Source organism: Salmo salar, chromosome ssa12 (assembly GCF_905237065.1).
Source record: "Salmo salar chromosome ssa12, Ssal_v3.1, whole genome shotgun sequence".
NCBI lineage: Eukaryota > Metazoa > Chordata > Actinopteri > Salmoniformes > Salmonidae > Salmo > Salmo salar.
Genome location: NC_059453.1, coordinates 56,904,727 through 56,928,200, shown reverse-complemented (window position 1 = coordinate 56,928,200; position 23,474 = coordinate 56,904,727). Strand labels below are relative to the sequence as shown.

Here is a 23,474-nt window from a genome sequence, read left to right as displayed (position 1 = left end):
ATTAAATCTAGAATCGGCTTCCTATTTCACAACAAAGCCTCCTTCACTCATGCTGCCAAACATAGCCTCGTAAAACTGACCATCCTACCGATCCTCGACTTCAGCGATGTCATTTACAAATTAGCCTCCAACACTCTACTCAACAAATTGGATGCAGTCTATCACAGTGCCATCCGTTTTGTCACCAAGCCCCATATACTACCCACCATTGCAACCTGTACGCTCTTCTTGGCTGGCCCTCACTTCATACATGTCACCAAACCCACTGGCTCCAGGTCATCTACAAGTCTCTGCTAGGTAAAGCCCCGCCTTATCTCAGCTCACTGGTCACCATAGCAGCACCCACCCGTAGCCCACGCTCCAGCAGGTATATCTCACTAGTCACCCCCAAAGCTAATTCCTCATTTGGCCGCCTTTCCTTCCAGCTCTCTGCTGCCAATGACTGGAACGAACTCCAAAAATCACTGAAGCTGAAGACTCATATCTCCCTCACTAGCTTTAAGCACCAGCTGTCAGAGCAGCTCACAGATCACTGCACCTGTACATAGCCCATCTGTAAATGGCCCATCCAACTACCTCATCCCCATACTGTATTTATTTATTAATCTTGCTCCTTTGCACCCCAGTATCTCTACTTGCACATCTTCTGCATAGTGTTTAATTGGTATATTGTAATTACTTCGCCACCATGGCCTATTTATTGCCTTACCTCCCTTATCTTACCTCATTTGCACACACTGTATATAGACTTTTTTCTACTGCATTATTGACTGTATGTTTGTTTATTCCATGTGTAACTCTGTGTTACATTTACATTTTACATTTTTACATTTTAGTCATTTAGCAGACGCTCTTATCCAGAGCGACTTACAGTAGAGTGCATACATTGTTGTTGTATGTGTCGAACTGCTTTGCTTTATTCTTGGCCAGGTCGCAGTTGTAAATGAGAACTTGTTCTCAAATAGCCTACCTGGTTAATAAAGGTGAGAAAAAAAAAACTTTTTCAACTTGCCCACTTTTTAAAGACAAAACATTGTTTATGTGTTGTTTATTTTGGGGACAAGATTTGAGGTATGCTCACCTTGGATTGGAGTGTAAGAGTGGGTTCATTTCCTTCTGGTAGTGATGGCCCTGTTTGGCCGGCTGAGAACAACAGAACACAACGGATGAGGAAAAGAGAACGTCATAATCTACCAGCGATGCTATAATCATTCAGATACTAATCTCGGCACCCAGAAGAAAGTCTCGCATGCAGGCTGGCCGCTAACATTTTCATTTAAAGGCTGTCAGTCACCAGAGACTAATAACATAAAAAGATACCTGCCACACACATTTAGCATGTTGCTATCTTTTCTAACTATCTCATACAGTATTATGTGAAATCACAATCTGCGTAATAACAAAAAAAGCTTCAGTGCACCTCCCTCAGCTGCCTGATGGGGGCGCTGTGGCTACATATGTTACTACAGAGTGCAAAGGTTCTCAGTATTTATCTCATGACTCTATAATGGCACATTTCCATACAGGATTTACCCCAGTGTTTTACCCAAAAGGCTCTGACTTTTCTGTTTCCATCTACGTGGGCCGGCACCCGTGTCTCACCGGGCCATGGCTCGGTGAGACACCCGCTCTCACTTGGGGCCCAAACCAGGCCACTGGTACTTTTCAGCTGGCAATTACATAACATTGGCTAACTGTGAAATTCAACACCTTCTCATAAAGCGACTGTTTTGATTACGCAGAGTTTGTTGATTTTACTCTCCACAGGTCCTCACGGTCAGCCCTAGCTACGGAAACACAGTTTCTCTAGTATAACATAACGGTGTATACCCTAGCGTGACACTGATGTTACAGTTGAAAAAGCAGCAATATGATTACAGCACATCAAGCAGTTATGGCTGAATTGGGGTGAGCTGATGTAACTTCTCAAGGGTTATGCTATTGTTCTGTGTTATGCTTTTCATAGACTCCTGGTATGTCTGCACCCTAACACAAGGCCATTGTGTTCCGGAACTGTTGATGTATTGAAATAACTGTTGGGTAAACAACATGATTGTATTATCACCTCCCATTATATAAGGGACATGAAACCATTTATTCTTTGAGTTCTTCCCTGTGAAACCAGAGGTGGATCTCCCCTGCAGCTTCTTGATGAAAATATTCACTATTACATAATACAATTAGTCTCTGCCTGATCTTTGGATCAAGTTTTCCACAACAAAGGTGAGCAGCTAGCCTGGGAGAGAGCGAGAAAGAGAGCTTGTTTGAATAAGCCCCATTTGTACCTTGATTTATCACTCAGGAGAGCTGCCTGTAAATAAGGGCTTAAGGACAAAGGAAGGCATAATAGATATCTGGGCCCACTTCATTGCTTCTGCAAATTACAGTGTGTGAGTATGAAATGAGCAACACCAACCCCCTATGTCAATGGCAAACGTCCTGAGTAAGACATCTTCATTTATCCACCATCTTTGGAGTACATGACTCACCATAGGTATGTGTGTCCAGGTGGATGTCTCATCACTGCTGGTGCTGATGCTGACGTTACATTGGTGGATCTGAGAGGCACTGAGACCTGTTGCTCCTCCCCCCTCCTCTTCTTCCTCCTGCTCCCGCCGTAGACTGGCCAGCATATGTAGCTCCTCCTCCTCCTCCTGCATACGCAGGCTGTCCAACAGACGCAAATCACAGCTACTGGACCCAACAGGCTCATGCCTTCTCTCCATCCTCTCCTCGCCCACCTTCAAATCGACAACAAACAAAATCAAGATTGATTACACACTGCATTCCAGACATTACATTAAAGGAATTTGACGGCTTTTTCTAATGGGCTTTGTGGTTTGACCATGGTGTGTATCAAGCACATGCCCCAAATTCCTAGAATCTCAATCATCCTTTTTCATCACATCCACAAATAGCAAGTTTTGTTCGATCCGTCCAATAAGAAGAAACAGGTCAATGACCTGAGCCCAACCAACCCCTGTGTAAGTGTAACAAAGATAAGTAATCAGTGTGTTTAAAACAGCATGTCTCAGTGTTCCCATCCAGGGCCCAGCCCACGCTTGGATATCACCCATTGGCATGACTGGTGTGTGTGTGTGTGTGTGTGTGTGTGTGTGTGTGTGTTGTACAGTAACTCGTCCAGCTATCGATTCAGTTGGAGGCTTGGAGCTCTGTGGTAACTGGCTTTGTCCGAAAGGAAGGACTGGGGCAACCCTGGAGGTTGAGAGAGGATCATTGGCTGCTGGCGTGAAAGAGAGCCTCACAGGCCAGTGGGAACCGCAACAATCATCTCTGTCTTCTCTCTCTCTCTCTCTCTGACAACATTTCAATCAGGACCCTGACTCTACTGTACCATAGGCTAGCTCAGTGGCTACCACACTGACTCAGTACTGGTACCCCCTGTATATAGGGAAAGGGGGATACCTAGTCAGTTGTACAACTGAATGCATTCAACTGAAATGTGTCTTCCGTATTTAACCCAACCCCTCTGAATCAGAGAGTTGCGGAGGGCTGCCATAATCGACATCCAAGTCTTCGGCGCCCGGGGAACTGTGGGTTAACTGCCTTGCTTAGGGGCAGAACAACAGATTTTTTGCCTTGTCAGCTCTGGGATTCGATCCAGCAACCTTTCAGTTACTGGCCCAACGCTCTAACCATAGCCTTGTTATTGTTATGTCATTTTCTTGTGTTACTTTTTGATTCAATTTTTTCACTTTAGTTTATTTAGTAAATATTTTCTTAACTCTATTCCTTGAACTGCATTGTTGGTTAAGGGCTTGTAAGTAAGGTCTACCACTGTTTTATTTGGCGCATGTGACAAATACAATTTGATTTGATTTGATGGGAGGGCAGGTCAACAGCCTTCACTTGGCTACCTGCTGGGGACATGGAGCAGGGTGTGTCAGTGGTTGTAAGACTACAATGAGGTGAGGGTTGAGGGGGGTGTCTGAGCCTCATCAGCGATCCAGGCAGCAGGCCTCCTTTGTGGGCTTGGGATCCCTCCACTCCCCTGTCTTTTGTGGACCCGAGGAAGAGTAGCTGCTGCGTCAGCTAGAGCTAATGAGGATCCCTAAAAAATATTTCAAAAAATACAAAATACTGTGCTCTGATCATGGATCCCCTGGTTCCTCTTAGGAGGAGCGGCTGGAAGGCGGGAAGGGAGTGAGCCCCGGGCACCTCAAGGTGTGACAGCTAGCCCCCCACCTCTCTTCACCCTCTCTCTCACCCTCTCTATTTTAAATCGCAGAATCCTTCTCCTCAGCACAGCATGACTGACAAACCTGCTCTTAGATCACTGCTCTGCTCTGCTCTGTACATCACACACTTTAATGTGAGCAGAGGAGATGAGGGGAAGCGAGGGATGAGGGGAGAGACAGGCAGGCAGGCAGGCGGGTGCGACACGGCGTGTCATCATGCCATCAGAAGCTGAACAGCACGATGCCAAGCCCTTTAACAAGCTTCCCTCTACATTTCCTCACTCACTCTTCTTCTATCTAAGCTTCTCTCTCTCTCTTCTCTTCCTCACTCTCTTCTATCTAAGCCCATCCTGACTGCAACCACTTGAGCATCAGAGAGGAGTCAACCCCGACCATAAAAGAAAGACTGGCACAAAGCAGGCAGCCACATGACTGTCACATCCACTCTTTGTCAAAAGGGACCTTTCCTCTTTCCTGAAAACTCTCTTCAGACTTTTCAGACTTTCCCTTCTGTGTCCCAAACGGCACCATATTCCCTATATAGTGCACTACTTTTGCCCACAGCCCTGGTTAAAAGAATTGCACGTCACAGGGAATAGGGTGCCATTTGGGGCACACCCCGCATCTTTAATTAAACAGTGGGCTCTCTTCTGTTGTGAGAGGTCAAGCGGAATGACTGTTCTCTCCTACAGTTCCCAGTGATAATTCTACATCCCTCGTTCAACATGCACTCTGCTCCCTCTTTTCTTCTCACTCCCTCGCTCTTTGTGTATCCCTCCACCCACGCCACTGATTCCCTGTTGCCTATCTTTTATTAAGCTTTGGCGATATGTCTGTGGGAGAATGAGGATCAACAAGGGGCAGAGACAAACTCACTGTATCTATCTGTGTCAAAACAGAGATTTCTTTTAAGCTGGTCTGGGACAATTCAACAGGCAGACTTGTAACTACATGTTTTCAGAGGGGGAAAATCCAGGAAATTGCAGTGCTTTTCTATTGATAAAACTACTATACAGTATACTACTGTAAACACAGACCACTGAAGAAAAACAATCACAGAGAACTCTAGATTTAACTAAATAAAGTACTATAGGCACAAGTAGCTAGTAGGAACCTCAGCTTGAAGAAGCAAAACATGAGGCAGACTGAAGAGAAAATATGAGGACATGCTATCCTTTCACCCTTGTTAGCGTGTGATACATCTATGTCCTGTATATGTGACTACTAGACTATAACTTGAATATGATACATCCATGTCCTGTATATGTGACTACTAGACTATAACTTGAATATGATACATCCATGTCCTGTATATGTGACTACTAGACTATAACTTGAATATGATATATCCATGTCCTGTATATGTGACTACTAGACTATAACTTGAATGTGATACATCCATGTCCTGTACATGTGACTACTAGACTATAACTTGAATGTGATACATCGATGTCCTGTATATGTGACTACTAGGCTATAACTTGAAGTTACTGATGAGGCGTCTGTTGTCTTGGGGAGGAATCACACGGTGGCACATCTGATGTGCTTTGACAACTGTAAATCCCTGTCGGTTGTGGCATCAGGCATGTGGCTGGCTGCTCAATTAGACTCTCAGACAGGTTATCCCTCCCTCTTTCTCGCTCCCCCCTCATCCTTCTCTCCTAGGGGCTCCCTCCCTCTCATCCCAACCAGGGCCTCCCTTCCACCCAGGGCCTCCATCCCAGAGTGGCAAGAGACAGTCAGGACTGATGGTCACTTGACAGCTGCTCACTTAATTATAACATGAGAAGTATTGGAGGAAATGGAAGATGGCGGAGTTAACAGCAGAACTTTCTCTCTCTTGGTAAATCATGTGCTTCTGTTCTGTCCCACAGGGCAGGTAAGAGCTTCTGACGAAGACAGTGCGATAATAAGGATGTGATTGTGAATACTAAATGCCTGGCTGCAGACAGACAGTACCTAACCTTGTCTAATGTGGCGTCTCCTCGGGGGATGATCTCTCGTAGAGATCTCCTGCTCAGTGATGTCCTGCTGCTGCTCCTGTCCTGAGTCTGGCTCGCTCCCCCTCCTCTTCCCCCAGGTCCAGACAGGCCCAGACTGCTGTGTCTCTGCCCCTGCCTGGTACCCTGACAGGGTGATCGGCAGCGGGTTGGGACCATCTCAGGCACCTCTAATGTTTTCCTGTATGCTTGGGAGTCAGTGTGGGGAGCCAGCCTGGTTTTACCCCCTGCAGGGTCTGTGTGGGTTAGGGTTCGCTCTATGGTAAATGTTCGGTCTGCACCACTGGACCCACTGGACCCAGGCCGTGCTCTGGGCGGAGTGTCCCCATCTAGGCCTGATGATCCGGGGACACCAGGGGTGGAGCTGGGGGGAACACCAGGAGTACCAGGGATGGGGGGGACACTGGACCTCTGATAGAGGAACCTGGAGGAGGTCTCCTCCTGGGAGAAACAGAGAGGAACAGTTTAAAAATAGGATTTATTTTTTTATTTTATTATTAGAATATGAGTAATGGTAGCCAGGCAGGCATATCTAAAAGGACAGAGGAGGCACTGACGCAACACCTTGAAAGAAAAAGATGTCTGCCTCAAGAAGGGAATTATAGCACAACCTGTCACAGATGACTGCAAAAGAATGCGCGTACCGGCCAGCTAGCTAATAAACTGCTATGGCTGTACTGTACGATTCCATACTGGTGGCTAGCCGTGGGCTGGTATCCCACGTCCCAAATTACTTGCAATTAACTATGGCAGCAGGCTATCTGAAAAGACTCAACATTAGTCTTGCTTAGATGGCAGAGGCTAAAATGGCTTTAAAGTAGTGTAAAGCGCTAAGCTTTCATCCCGGCTAATGGTCTCGGTAGGTTTGGCTTGAAAGCAGACGGCTCTGGTTCCTGGTTCACTAATGAGGACAACCTGGTGATAGGGCATGTTATGTTTGACTCCTAGCCCAAACCCCATTGACACTTCTTCACTCCTCCTCTTCCTCCCTTTTACCTCTCTCTCATCTTTTTCTTCTGCTACTTTTTGTTTCATGCTCAGAATCATAAGTCATTGAGTGGGGCACTGATGTCAGTGGTGTGATAGAGGCCTCACACTGTTTAGAGTCAACACCTCTGGCATGGCCATTTATTAAAAGCATGATCAAACTGGGATGAGGCATCGAATGTGGACAACTCTGAAAAAGTATGTCCATATGAATTAATTATCTAGTCAAATGTATTTAAAACATTTTTTTATTTCACCTTTATTTAACCAGGTAGGCTAGTTGAGAACAAGTTCTCATTTACAACTGCGACCTGGCCAAGATAAAGCACAGCAGTTCAACACATACAACAACACAGATTTACACATAGAATAAATAAGGAAGAATAATCTGATTTCCCTCATTGGTAACATTGTATTTTATGTCTTTTGCAAGTTACACTTTTTAGGCAATCTGTCTTTTGGTTCCGACATACAGTTTGGACACACCTACTAATTCAAGGGTTTTTCTTTATTTGTACTATTTTCTACATTGTAGAATAATAGCGAGGACATAAAAACTATGAAATAACACATATGTAATCATGTAGTAACCAAAAAAGTGTTAACCTGTTATGGCTAGGGGGCAGTATTTTCAAGGCTGGACAAAAAAACGTACCCGATTTAATCTGGTTACTACTCCTGCCCAGTAACTAGAATATGCATATAATTATTGGCTTTGGATAGAAAACACTCCAAAGTTTCTAAAACTGTTTGAATGGTGTCTGTGAGTATAACAGAACTCAAATGGCAGGTCAAAACCTGAGAAATTCCTTTACAGGAAGTGGCCTGTCTGACCATTTCTTGAACTTCTTTGCCATCTCTATCTTTTACAAAGGATCTCTGCTCTAACGTGACACTTCCTATGTCTTCCATGGGCGCTCAGAGCCCGGGAAAAACCTGAATGTCGTCATCCCAGCCCCAGGCTGAAACACATTATCGCCTTTCTCAAGTGGCCGATCAAGGGACTGTGAGCTTAGGCGCGTGCCCTGGCTGCCCCCGTCTTTGTGATTTTTCCTCTGTTTGCCGAAAAGGAGATTCCCGGTCGGAATATTATCACTTTTTTACGAGATAAATTGCATAAAAATTGATTTTAAACAGCGGTTGACATGCTTCGAAGTACGGTAATGGAATATTTAGAATTTTTTTGTCACGAATTGCGCCATGCGTACGACCCTGATTTACCATTTCGGATAGTGTCTGGGACGCACGAACAAAACGCCGCTATTCGGATATAACGATGGATTATTTGGGACCAAACCAACATTTGTTATTGAAGTAGCAGTCCTGGGAGTGCATTCTGACGAAGACAACAAAAGGTAATCAAACTTTTATAATAGTAAATCTGATTTTGGTGAAGGCTAAACTTGCCGGGTGTCTAAATAGCTAGCCCGTGATGCCTGGGCTATGTACTTAGAATACTGCAAAATGTGCTTTCACCAAAAAGCTATTTTAAAATCGGACATATCGAGTGCATAGAGGAGTTCTGTATCTATAATTCTTAAAATAATTGTTATGCTTTTTGTGAACGTTTATCGTGAGTAATTTAGTAAATTGTTAGCAAATTCCCCGGAAGTTTGCGGGGGGTATGCTAGTTCTGAACGTCACATGCTAATGTAAAAAGCTGTTTTTTGATATAAATATGAACTTGATTGAACAAAACATGCATGTATTGTATAACATAATGTCCTAGGTGTGTCATCTGATGAAGATCATCAAAGGTTAGTGCTGCATTTAGCTGTCTTCTGGGTTTATGTGACATTATATGCTAGCTTGAAAAATGGGTGTCTGATCATTTCTGGCTGGGTACTCTGCTGACATTATCTAATGTTTTGCTTTCGCTGTAAAGCCTTTTTGAAATCGGACAGTGTGGTTAGATAAAGGAGTCTTGTCTTTAAAATGCTGTGAAATAGTCATATGTTTGAAAGTTTTTGTATTTTTGAGGAATTTGTAATTCGCGCCACGCCTATCATTGGATATTGGAGCAGGTGTTCCGCTAGCGGAACGTCTAGATGTAAGAGGTTAAGTCAAACCCTTTGCCTTGATGACAGCTTTGTACACTCTTGGTAATCACCTGGAATTCATTTAAATTAACAGGTGTGCCTTGTTAGAAGTTAATATGTGGAATTTCTTTCCTTCTTAATGTGTTTGAGCCAATCAGTTGTGTTGTAACAAGGTAGGGGTGGTACACAGAAGATAGCACTATTTGGTTAAAGACCAGGTCCATATTATGGCAAGAACAGCTCAAATAAGCAAAGAGAAACAACAGTCCATCATTACTTTAAGACATGAAGGTCAGTCTACCACTACTAAAGGACACCAATAAGAAGAAGAGACTTGCGTTGGCCAAGAAACACGAGCAACGGACATTAGACCGGTAGATATCTGTCCTTTGGTCTGATGAGTCCAAATTTGAGAATTATAGTTCCAACCGCCATGTCTTTGTGAGACGCAGAGTAGGTGAACAGATGATCTCCGCATGTGTGGTTCCCACCGTGAAGCATGGAGGAGGAGGTGTGATGGTGTGGAGGTGCTTTGCTGGTGACACTGTCAGTGATTTATTTAGAATTCAAGGCACACTTAACCAGCAGGGCTACCACAGCAATCTGCAGCGATACGTCATCACATCTGGTTTGCACTTAGTGGGACTATCATTTGTTTTTCAACAGGACAATGACGCAAAACACACCTCCAGGCTGTGTAAGGGCTATTTGACCAAGAAGGAGAGTGATGGAGTGCTGCATCAGATGACCTGGCCTCCACAATCACCTGACCTCAACCCAATTGAGATGGTTTGGGATGAGTTGGACCGAGTGAAGGAGTGAAGGAAAAGCAGCCAACAAGTGCTCAGCATATGTGGGAACTCCTTCAAGATCGTTGGAATAGCATTCCAGGTGAAGCTGGTTAAGAGAATGCCAAGAGTGAGCAAAGCTGCCATCAAGGCAAAGGGTGGCTATTTTGAAGAATCTGAAATATAAAATATATGTTCTTGCCATAATATGGACTTGGTCTTTTACCAAATAGAGCTATCTTCTGTATACCAACCCTACCTTGTCACAACACAACTGATTGGCTCAAACGCATTAAGAAGGAAGGAAATTGCACATATGAACTTCTAACAAGGCACACCTGTTAATTTAAATGAATTCCAGGTGACAACCTCATGAATCTGGTTGACAGAATGCCAAGAGTGTGCAAAGCTGTCATCAAGGCAAAGGGTGGCTACTTTGAAGAATTACAAATATATTTTGATTTGTTTAACACTTTTTTGGTTACTACATGAATCCATATGTGTTATTTCATAGTTTTGATGTCTTCACTATTATTCTACAATGTAGAAAATAGTACAAATAAAGAAAAACCATTGAATGAGTAGGTGTGTCCAAACTTTTGACTGGTACTGTAGGTTAGGGAGAAGAGGAAGCTATTTTCAGTGTTTAATAACAGTTTTTTTTTTTAAGGCCAACTGGGACTACCTGTGGATATGGTAGTAAGTTGTGATGTTGGATATTTGAACCCATGAATTACCTAAAACATGCTGTGTGTCTACTGTCTAGTCTGTTGTTTATTCAAATTAACCTTGGTCTCCCAGAGTAAGATGACTGGCTGAAAACAAGCAAACAGAACAAGATGGGAATTGAAAGAAAAATAGAAAGCTCCAGAGGTTTTACAATGTGTTCTTCTAGACTAGCAGAGCAGCTAAAACATGCACGCACGCACGCACGCACACACACACGCACACGCACACACACACACACAGTTAGAGAGACATCAATCAAAGTGGCCTAATTAACAGTAGCAGAGCATATGTATGTTGAAGATGAAACTGATTTCCCTCAGGACAGTAGAGGAGAGAGATAGGGACGGATCAACACAACAACTAAATTATCTTTCTCTATCTCACACACAACTGAATTGAGGACGAACAATATATATTCTCAATTCTAATGGAAGTTAACTGGTCTGAGCCAGCTGAGTGATATTTTTCTCACACAACAAACTGAATTATATTTCTCATACAGGACCCATAAAAAAATTAACTGAATATTTTTTTTCTTTTACATAGAAATGGACTGAATGTATAAAAGAACTGACCCTCACTGCTTTTTTCTCTCATTGTGGAATCCATTAGGCCAAGCCAAGAAAAGAACAATGAGCACCTCAAGGACCAGTCATTTATTCTGAATTTGACTATTAATGAAAGTCTTAAATCGGAATAATTATATTCCTTCGTAAAAATAAAAACCAGTCAAGACAATTCGTTTTCCTTTGAATACATCTAACGGTAATAGCCTTTGTACTCATTACTTATAAAATTCTCCTCAGCAGCTCTTTATCAGCAGCTCTTTATTACTGGAATACATTGCTGTGTAAACACTTTCTTACATTTTATATTTACATTTGAGTCATTTAACAGACGGTCTTATCCAGAGCGACTTACAATTAGAGCATTCATCTTAAGATAAGTAGGTGAGACAATAACACATCACAATCACTTTGAACTAATGTTCTCAGATATAGGATTTAAGAGTATAGTTAGTTATTATATACACTTAGTTTATGCTTTGGTTAAGTTTAAAATCTATCCATTTATTTGCCCATAGAGTGTCTCATAACTTTTTTCCGTTTCAAACAATTGCTTTCAGGAAGCAGCTCCTACTGGAGTTGTTGTGTGGCGGTGGTAGGACTGCTTATTCAGGGGATCTGAAGGTCATGGGGGGTCTGAGAGGTTTCTATTGTACAATCTCTGAGAGGTTTCTATTGTTGAGGTATTTATTGAGATTTCAATTGAAGCTAAATGTACCAGAGCAACTAAATGTTTTGAAGAAGAAAAGCAATGATGTTGAGAGGACTGTGTCTGGGGGCACAGGGTCTTGTGTGTGTGTGTGTGTGTGTGTGTGTGTGTGTGTGTGTGTGTGTGTGTGTGTGTGTGTGCTCTTCATCCTCCAGCAAATATGGAACAGACCCAGTCGTTTGAGACACATAGACATACCTCCTCACTCTCACTGGCTAGGAAGTCGTCGTCTGGCCTGGCCCCCCTGTGCCCTCCCGTGTCCTGCTGGCCGTAGGTGTCAGTGGCCTGAGCTGCCTCCTCAGTCCAGCAGGTCTCTCCATGTCCCTGGTCTCCATGTCCTTGTCCCTGGCCTCGCTTGGCTGAGTGGGGCCGAGAAGAGAAGGTGAACACGTCTTCCACTGAGAACTGAGGCTCAGAGACTTCATCCACATCACTCTCCCCTTCACTGTCATCACTGTCTGAGTCCTGCAGGGGTAATGGTGATGGGGGGAGGTCAGGGACAGGGGTCGACTGGCCAGACAGAAGCTCTGGAGAAGATTTGGAGGGCTCCAAACAGGCTCTGTCCTCGTCAACAGGTCTGGGAGACAACAACTTGTCTAAGAGAAGAATAACAACAACAACAACAGCTTTATAGTCAATAAAAACATGAGACTGCTCTGATTGTCTTCTCCAATGCTTCTTGTTGACTCAATTTGCTCGTCCCGTGATCGTTAGCTACAACTGTATCATTGATACTAAAACTAAAGAGTTCCACCTTACTAACTTCATACAATGAAAACACAATGCCTAACCTCAGGTGAATGGATTGCACAATCCATAAGGAGTATTCAATATCAGAGTGCGTAGGCTGCTAATGCACTGCACAAGCCTCTTGTGTAAGACACTCCTCCTGAGCCAACGAGCAATGGTGATGATGAATCCAGAATAATGACAGAGATCTTATTACAGTGATCAATGGATCCATCTTTATTTCTTCATCATCAGGAAAACCTCCTGCTGTTCTCTGCCTGCCTGGGTTCATTTTCATATATGCAAATAACTACTGCCTAATCACAGTATGGCAGAATGAAATGAATTCGATTATGCCATGGTTGCCAAAAGCGGGCCTGAGTTAATTTCCACTCTTGCATAGATGTATATATTTTGGTCAGGTTTTTGTTAATAGAGGCATAATGCCTTAATGAGCATTTCAAATATGCAGAAGTGTAAGCCGAAGCATTGAAAACGATTGCGAATGTATTTGTCTGTGGTATGCAGGCAGGGACTGGGGGAGAAAAACGCTTCGCCTTGGCAGAGCGGGGCTCACCCGCCGGCACACAAACGACATCATTAGTAGTGTGGGCGCCATTCTGCTGCAGAATCATCGCTCACACACCCATACCTCTGCCCATGGGGTCTGTCTACAGGCCCTGGCATTAGAAAACACCCAGGCAGGAACACACTGCTCCAGAGGCCTGACTGCACGTCATCCAAGCTGATAAATAGTAGCGTTGGCTTATTGCAGACAGTGACATTGGCTGTATGTGTATGTATGCTGTGAAATGTTCACCAATGGAGTCCAGGCCCACTTAGGAGGCCCAGACTTGGAACACATCATGTCCATTCACTCCAGTGGAGGCTGCTGAGGGGAGGACAGCTCATGATAAGGGCTGGAATGGAGCGAATGGAATAGTATCAAACACATGGGAACCATGTGTTAGATGTTGATACCTTTCCACTTATTCCGCTTCAGCCATTACCACATGCCCGTCCTCCCCAATTAAGGTGTCTCCAAACTCCTGTGATTCACACACACTCAAGAGCCCATCCATCCACTATGTTCAAGTGACTCTCATCAGACCAAACGTAACTATAATGAATCCTAATACTTTCAGCTAGCTAGGCTCTACGGCTGCTTCCCAAATTAAACCCTATTCCCTAAGTTGGTGGTTGGAGATATCCTTCTAGTGGTGTGGGGGCTGTGCTAAGGGCAAAGTGGGTGGGGTTATATCCTGCCTGTTTGGCCATGTCCGGGGGTATCGTCAGACGGGGCCACAGTGTCTCCCGACCCCTCCTGGCTCAGCCTCCAGTATTTATGCTGCAAAAGTTTATGTGTCGGGGGGCTAGGGTCAGTCTGTTATATCTGGAGTGTTTCTCCTGTCTCATCCGGTGTCCTGTGTGAATTTAAGTATGCTCTCTCTAATTCTCTCTTTTTCGCTCTTTCTTTCTTTCTCTCTTTCCTTCTTTCTCTCTCTTGGAGGACCTGAGCCGTATGACCACGCCTCAGGACTACCTGGCCTGATGACTCCTTGCTGTCCCCAGTCCACCTGGTCGTGCTGCTGCTCCAGTTTCAACTGTTCTGCCTGCGGCTATGGAACCCTGACCTGTTCACCGGACGTGCTACCTGTTCCAGACCTGCTGTTTTCAACTCTTTAGAGACAGCAGGAGCGGTAGAGATACTCTGAATAATAGGCTATAAAAAGCCAACTGACATTTACTCCTGAGGGGCTGACCTGATTTGACCCTGCTGGTCATCTATGAACAGTTGAACATCTTGGCCATGTTCTGTTATAATCTCCACCCGGCACAGCCAGAAGAGGATTGGCCACCCCTCATAGCCTGGTTCCTCTCTAGGATTCTTCCTAGGTTCTGGCCTTTCTATGGAGTTTTTCCTAGCCACCGTTGTCAAACGATGGGTGTAGCTGGTGCATGGAAGTCAGGTGCAGGAGAGCAGAGATGAGTGGACAAAGCACTTTACTGAGGCAATTATTTGAACAGAACGCAACCGCGTCACAAAACAAATGCCCAAAGAACAAGTGAGGCAGCACAAAGTACAACAACCAAGTACAAAGTACCGGCTGCCACAAAGCACGGGTACAAAACAAAACCCAGTGCAAACCAGCCGGAAGCGTGCCAACCTGACAATAAACAATTTCACAAACATACATTGGGGGAACAGAGGGTTATATACACGACAAGTAATGAGGGAATGTAAACCAGGTGTGTGGGAAAACAAGACAAAACAAATGGAAAATGAAAGGTGGATCGGCGATGGCTAGAAGACCGGTGACGTCGACCGCCGAATGCCGCCCGAACAAGGAGAGGAACCGACTTCGGTGGAAGTCGTGACAACCGTGCTTCTACACCTCCATTGCTTGCTGTTTGGGGTTTTAGGCTGGGTTTCTGTACAGCACTTTGTGACATCAGCTGATGTAAGAAGGGCTTTATCACTAAATTTGATTGATATTTAGTGCACTTATTTTGACCAGGGCCCATAGAGCTCTGGTTAAAACAAGTAGTGCACTACATTTGAAATATTAATTCAGTGGCCTTCTGGTTAGAGTGTCCGCCCAGAGATTGGAAGGTTGGGAGTTCGATCCCAGGCCAAGTCATACCAAAGACTGTAAATGGTACCCGATAGTGCCCACAAAGCTCATTACTAAGCTAAGGACCCTGGGACTAAACACCTCCTGCTGCAACTGGATCCTGGACTTCCGCCCCAAGGTGGTAAGGGTAGGCAACAACACATCTGCCACGCTGATCCTCAACACCGGGGCCCCTCAGGGGTGCGTTCCTACTCCCCTCCTGTACTCCCTGTTCACCCACGACTGTGTAGCCAAGCACGACTCCAAGACCATCGTTAAGTTTGTTGACGACACAACAGTGGTAGGCCTGATCACTGACAATGATGAGACAGCCTATAGGGAGGAGGTCAGAGACCTCCAGGACAACAACCTCTCCCTCAATGTGAGCAAGACAAAGGTGATCGTGGACTACAAGAAAAGGAAGGCCGAACGGGCCCCCATTTACATCGACGGGGCTGTAGTGGAGCGGGTCGAGAGTTTCAAAATCCTTGGTGTCCAATTAACTAAGGACCTATCCTGGTTGAAACACACCAAAACTGTCGTGAAGCGGGCACAACATCTATTCCTCAGGAGACTGAAAAGATTTGGGATGGGACCTCAGATCCTCAAAAAGGTCTACAGCTGCACCATCGAGAGCATCCTGACCGGTTGCATCACCCCCTGGTATGGCAACTGCTCGGCATCCGACCGTAAGGCGCTACAGAGGGTAGGGCGTATTGCACAATACATCACTGGTGCCAAGCTTCCTGCCATCCAGGACCTACAGTTGAAGTCGGAAGTTTACATACACTTTAGCCAAATACATTTAATCTCCGTTTTTCACAATTCCTGACATTTAGTCCTAGTAAAAATTATCTGTCTTAGGTCTGTTAGGATCACCACTTTATTATAAGAATGTGAAATGTCAGAATAATAGTAGAGAGAGTGATTTATTTCAGCTTTTATTTCTTTCATCACATTCCCAGTGGGTCAGAAGTTTACATATACTCAATTAGTATTTGGTAGCATTGCCTTTAAATTGCTTAACTTGGGTCAAACGTTTCGGGTAGCCTTCCACAAGCTTCCCACAATAAATTGGGTGAATTTTGGCCCATTCCTCCTGACAGAGCTGGTGAAACGAAGTCAGGTTTGTAGGCCTCCTTGCTCGCACACGCTTTTTCAGTTCTGCCCACAAATTTTCCATAGGATTGAGGTCAGGGTTTTGTGATGGCCACTCCAATACCTTGACTTTGTTGTCCTTAAGCCATTTTGCCACAACTTTGGAAGTATGCTTGGGGTCATTGTTCAGTTGGAAGACCCATTTGCGACCAAGCTTTAACTTCCTGATGATGTCTTGAGATGTTGCTTCAATATATCCACATACTTTTCCTGCCTCATGATGCCATCTATTTTGTGAAGTTCACCAGTCCCTCCTGCAGCAAAGCACCCCCACAACATGATGCTGCCACCCATGTGCTTCACGGTTGGGATGGTGTTCTTCGGCTTGCAAGCGTCCCCCTTTTTCTTCCAAACATAACGATGGTCATTATGGCCAAACAGTTCTATTTTTGTTTCATCAGACCAGAGGACATTTCTCCAAGAATACGATCTTTGTCCCTACGTGCAGTTACAAATCGTAGTCTGGCTTTTTTTATGGCGGTTTTGGAGCAGCGGCATCTTCCTTGCTGAGCGGCCTTTCAGGTTATGTCGATATAGGACTTGTTTTACTGTGGATATAGATACTTTTGTACCTGTTTCCTCCAGCATCTTCACAAGGTCCTTTGCTGTTGTTCTGGGATTGATTTGCACTTTTCGCACCAATGTACGTTCATCTCTAGGAGACAGAACGTGTCTCCTTCCTTAGCGGTATGACGGCTGTGTGTTGGTGTTTATACTTGCATACTATTGTTTGTACAGATGAACGTGGTACCTTCAGGTGTTTGGAAATTGCTTTCTGAGGTCTGATTGGCTGATTTCTTTTGATTTTCCCATGATGTCAAGCAAAGAGGCACTGAGTTTGAACGTAGACCTTGAAATACATCCACATGTATGCCTCCAATTGACTCAAATGATGTAAATTAGCCTATCAGAAGCTTCTAAAGCCATGACATAATTTTCTGGAATTTTCCAAGCTGTTTAAAGGCACATTCTACTTAGTGTATGTAAACTTCTGACCCACTGGAATTGTGATACAGTGAATTATAAGTGAAATAATCTGTCTATAAACAGTTGTTGTGAAAATTACTTGTGTCATGCACAAAATAGATGTCCTAACCGACTTGCCAAAACTACAGTTTGTTAACAAGAAATTTGTGTAGTGGTTGAAAAACGAGTTTTAATGACTCCAACCTAAGTGTATGTAAACTTCCGACTTCAACTGTATATACTAGGCGGTGTCAGAGGAAAGCCCAAAAAATTGTCATAGACTCCTGTCACCCAAGTCATAGACTATTCTCTCTGCTACCGCACGGCAAGCGGTACCGGAGCGCCCCCCCTTTACACTGCTGCTACTCGCTGTTAATTATGCATAGTCACTTTACTCCTACCTACATGTTCAAATTGCCTCAACTAACCTGTACCCCCCGTACACTGACTCTGTACCGATACCCCCGTATATGGCCTCGTTATTGTTATGTAATTTTATTGTGTTACTTTTTATTTTATACTTTAATTTATTTAGTAAATATATAACTCTTTTCCTTGAACTGCATTGTTATGGGCTTGTAAGTAAGCATTTCACGGTAAGGTCTGTTGTTTTTGGCACATAACATTTTTACGACCTAGAATATGTGGACAACTACAAATACCTTGGTGTCTGGTTAGACTGTAAACTCTCCTTCCAGACTCACATTAAGCATCTCCAATCCAAAATTAAATCTAGAATTGGCTTCCTATTTCGCGACAAAGCCTCCTTCACTCATGCCGCCAAACATACCCTCGTAACACTGACTGTCCTACCGATCCTTGACTTCGGTGATGTAATTTACAAAATAGCCCCCAACACTCTATTCAGCAAACTCGATGTAGTCTATCACAGTGCCATCCGTTTTATCACCAAAGCCCCATATACTACCCACAACTGCGACCTGTATGCTCTCGTTGGTTGGCCCTCACTACATATCCGTCGCCAAACCCACTGGCTCCAGGTCATCTATAAGTCTTTGCTCGGTAAAGCCCCACCTTATCTCAGCTCACTGGTCACCATAGCAACACCCACCCGTAGCACGCGCTCCAACAGGTATATTGCACTGGTCATCCCCAAAGCCAACACTTCCTTTGGCTGCCTTTCCTTCCAGTTCTCTGCTTCCAATGACTGGAACGAATTGCAAAAATCGTATATCTCCCTCTCTAACTTTAAGCATCAGCTGTCAGAGCAGCTTACCGATCACTGTACCTGTACACAGCCAATCTGTAAATAGCACACCCGACTACCTCATCCCCATATTATTACTTACCCTTCTGCTCTTTAGCACCCCAGTATCTCTACTTGCACATTCATCTTCTGCACATCTATCACTCCAGTATTAATGCTAAATTGTAATTATTTTCACCTCTAGGGCCTATTTATTGCCTACCTCCCTAGTCTTCTACATTTGCACACACTGTACATAGATTTTTCTATTTTTATTTTATTTTGTGTTATTGACTGTACGTTTGTTTATGTGTAACTCGGTGTTGTTGTTTTTGTCCCACTGCTTTGCTTTATCTTGGCCAGGTCGCAGTTGTAAATGAGAACTTGTTCTCAACTGGCCTACCTGGTTAACTAAAAGTGAAATAAAAAAATAATTTTTTTTAAAATTTGAATTTGATTTGATGCTTCTCTGCTTGGGAGTAAGTCCCTGTGATAGACCTGTCCAAGGGGTGTACTTGTACATCAAGCTGCCTCAAGCTACTGACTCCTGCTCCTATGAGCCATTCTGGCTCGCGCAAGGCTACTTACATACAGGAAATAGTGTGTCATTTGGGATGCAGCCTAGTAGTTCAGCAGTATGAAGTGTCTATGAACATTCAGTGCACTTTTGTCTCAACAGTATAATCACCTTTTCTAATTGTGCTGCTGTGTGGAAGGCCCTGAGCCAAACCCACGGGACTTCCCCCTCTGACTCTTATTTAATGTGCCATTACCATTAATGAACGTACTGTGCTTAGACTGAGAGTTAGAGGAGAGGGCTGCAGTGCTGCCTCCTGCACTGCACAGGGACTGCTCCAGGCTTTTGGAGATGGGAACAGCCAATAAACGTGCTTAGAGCAAAAAAAAACTCAGACAAGTATTTCATAGCCTTAGCAATGATCCTGCATAAAATGTGTAGAAATGGGTGAGACTTCAGAAGCTGGGTACTATTACTGTAGCTGGAAACTACTGAGCCAAATATACTAATGGCTAAAGTTGGCCAAACTTGCCAATTAATTGAGGTAGATGGAAGTAAATCTTGGTAAGAACCATCCTTGGAAATGTCATGCCAGATAAGCCATCTGCCACATACTGTAGCTCCAGATTATGATGTTTGGATGTCTGCTCTGGAGTAGGAACTGGATAAAGGGGTTAAAGTGTCTTCACTTCACTCCCAAATCAGAAACAGAAGCACTAACTGGAGCCTGGCTGTGTCCATTTTAAAAAGTGTGTCAGTTTAGAGAAGTGTCTGACCTGCTGTTTGGTCTCCACTCATCTCACTGGGGGTCAAACGTCGTTGGTTCCTGTCTCCATGGTGGATAAGTCCAGCGTCTATGGGTCCAATTTACAACAGAAAAGAAGACATCTACCCTAAGACCACCACATTTCACACACTTCACACTTAAGACACACAATCCAGTTCACACAGACAGGCTCTCTAAAGCTTTCATAATACATACACAGCTAACCTGAGCCAGGCGACAACTTCTCCTTCCCTGCACTGTGGACCCGTAGCTTCCTGGACCCCACCTTGTCTGATGACGCTCTGTCTTTAGGTGGGCGCGGCTGCAGGCTCCCTGGCTTCCCTGTACGTTACACAACGAGGTTACATTCAAAACACGCGTCACAATAATAGCCTGACAAACACATTATGCAACTTTAGAACCTGAGCAAATAACAGTTTGTTAATGGCTAGCGGAACAGCTTATGGAGTACTGAATAGTATGCCACAGTAAAACCATGTTCCATTCTCAATAAAAGGTATTTCAGAAAACGAGCTCTATCCAATCCATCAATAGCGAGTGCAGCAGACTAAATAAAGCTAGCTATGCACAACTAAATCTAGATATTTTAATGATCTTCTTATACACTCCATCACACTTCAAACATATTGCATTACCAAGTCTAATATATTAGAATTTAGGTCAGTGAGTGTATAGAGTCAGTGTGCGACTGAATTACTATCACATAAAGGAGCATGCTAACCAGACATACTTATGTAATATTTCAATTACGCACTCAGATTGAGAAGGGAAACCATAACTATGATGAACGTTGGGGAGTCAATGATTCTGTCATACCATTGTACTAATGAACCAGTGTTTACGGTTAGTTAGCTTGGTGGAAAAGGACAGCTGTTGAAAGTACATTAAATATACACTGATTTAACTTCTCTTACGGGAGCAGTAATTCGACAAACTGGGCTGAATAAAGCAAGCTAGGCAAAACTAAGGAGGAAGTTGTTTTTCAGATTTTGCCAAATCATAATTTCCAAGTCATGTCTGTGACTATTGGTCAGTGTGGGAAGCACACTGTGGAATGAATGTATGGTTTCTGTAGTAGTGTGACATGCACATTATTAATGGCCTATAAAAAACTCTCAGTTCATGCTTGAATTTCTGTTACAACGATTTGAGATTTGCTGATGCTAATGAAAACAGTCGACACTACAGTGTGGGATCAAATACTGACAGACATCTGGAAGCCCTATCGTCTGAAAACGTCTGAAAACCTACCTTATCAAAAAATATCTTGATTAATCCCACAACCCCCTCCTGCTTACTATGACTGTGATATATGGTTGTCTCACCTAGCTACTTTAAGACGATTGCACTGTAAATCGCTCTGGTTAAGAGTGTCTGCTTAATGACAAAAGTATTAAAGATGAACTGAAACATTTTAGTAAGTTATTAAGGTGATTTCGATAACCAAATGTGATAAAGAAGCATGTTCCTACCCTTAAAACTGCTGAAAAACTAATATTTATGTTAAAATGATTGAAAATCATTTGACTACTTGGGCTCCCGGGTGGCGCAGCGGTCTAAGGCACTGCATCTCAGTGCTAGTGGTGTCACAACAGACACCTTGGTTTGAATCCAGGCTGTATCACAGCTGGCTGTGTTTGGGAGTCCCATAGGATGGCAAACAATTTGGCCGGTGCAGGCTGTCATTATAAAAAATAATTTGTTCTTAACCATGACTGTGTGTTGCCATGTTGATAATGTGTCATCAACGACATCACTTGATTGGTTCATCTGACATGCAGCCCAGATTACAATGCATGTTAGTAGCTTCCATTTTGACAACAATAAATAAAAAATGAAAATAAGTGCCTTTTTTAGAAGGCTCTCCTGTTATAGACTAGCTAGGTCAAGGTTCCCCAACTGGCGGCCCACTGGACGAATTTGGCCCGCGGGTGATTTTATTTATTTTAGTTTTCTGAGCAAAAATATTTAACAAAAAGTGTTTTATTTAAAAATATATATATTTTCTCGTTGGACATAAAAGACTGTAAAAACACCTGCAAATCAGCTTAGAGTGATTTTAATTTTGGAAATCTGTTCCAATGTATTCCCACACGTAATAAAGAGATATACAGTATGCGATCACATACACATTTTTTAACATTTTTTTTTTTTACATTTTAGTCATTTAGCAGACGCTCTTATCCAGAGCGACTTACAGTAGTGAATGCATACATTTCAACAAATGTAAGCAATGTTTGAAATGATTCTGTTTTAGTTAAATATTATATCCGTTTGTGCTTCTTGCGGGTCAATCTGCAGTTTGAAAATGATTTGTAATTATGTTCCGGCCCCCTGACCATCTGCTCAAGAATAAAAACGTCCCGCGGCTGAATCTAGTGGATGATCCCTAAACTAGGTGATATGACATGATAAATTGACCGAAAAATTATACTGTGCGCTGTGGGCAATCATAGCCAGCTAGTCCAAAACCATGGCAAGCTCAGCTATCTTTGATGGATATTTTGCATGCTAGTGTCGTTATCGGAACAGCTTGCTACAGAGCAGGATTTTACTATGGATTATGGATTTCGCTATGGACATTGGAAACATAATTTGGTCTCATAAATCTTACAACTAGCTGCAATTGATTTAATACGAGTGGACACTGTTAACAACCTGACATGTCTGTTGCTATATCTTTCAGATCAGACACCTAGCTAGCTTCAATACTCCTTTTTCTAGCCAGCTGTTTCTAGCCCAGCTAGCTTGTTAGCCTCTACTGGGTTTGCAGTGAAGTCCCTCACTGCAAACCATATTGAATACCGTTTCATGCATAGTGTACATGATCTGCCTCCAAAAGTGACTTTATTACCATGCAGTTCGCTAGCTTACTAACCTTGTTTGCTGTTAGCTAGCTCGCTGGCAAACACAGTATGAGCCAATGCCCATGTCAAAACTACTGTAATGTTTAACACAGCTAGACCTTGCTTGCTGAACGGACACCAAAAGCCATGAGTAAAGTAGGCGAGCGGACGCTCTACCTTTCCTATTACGCTGTTTCAACATGGCTGCGGCCACATCTCTTTAAGCATGAACAATTTCAAATATTATGTTCTAAAAGTATTGTCCTAACATCCCGTTCAACAAGGTTACCTAACACGGACATGTAAAACAATGTTCTGGGTTGATTTGAGCATTTCAGCTGAATGTAAATGTCTATGGCATTTTAACTTGACGTTGTGTGGAACAGACGACAGAGTGTTGTCCTTACCTGCCAGCTCATAAACAGAGTCATTCTTCTGGCTACCGGGACCAGGTTGTTTCTCGCTCCAGTCTCCATGATCCTGATGTCTCTCTGAAGCAGCTGTTCTATTTGATCTTGCACCAGAGACAGACCCCTGTGACAGAGAGAGAGAGAGAGAGAGAGAGAGAGAGAGAGAGAGAGAGAGAGAGAGAGAGAGAGAGAGAGAGAGAGAGAGAGAGAGAGAGAGAGAGA

At 43.6% G+C, this 23,474-nt stretch overlaps 1 protein-coding gene across 1 annotated transcript in view; it reads right to left on the bottom strand.

Annotated features, from left to right (window-relative positions):
- The window catches only part of cfap20dc (CFAP20 domain containing), a 59,292-nt gene that overhangs the window by 10,792 nt on the left and 25,026 nt on the right, over positions 1-23,474 (bottom strand). The window contains exons 9-15 of the mRNA XM_014132319.2: positions 23,250-23,376; positions 20,201-20,317; positions 19,986-20,063; positions 12,216-12,613; positions 6,164-6,640; positions 2,490-2,741; positions 1,082-1,143 (exon numbers count right to left, since the gene is read on the bottom strand). Of these exons, the coding sequence (XP_013987794.1) occupies positions 1,082-1,143; positions 2,490-2,741; positions 6,164-6,640; positions 12,216-12,613; positions 19,986-20,063; positions 20,201-20,317; positions 23,250-23,376 (1,511 nt within the window). The remainder of the gene's footprint in view (positions 1-1,081; positions 1,144-2,489; positions 2,742-6,163; positions 6,641-12,215; positions 12,614-19,985; positions 20,064-20,200; positions 20,318-23,249; positions 23,377-23,474) is intronic.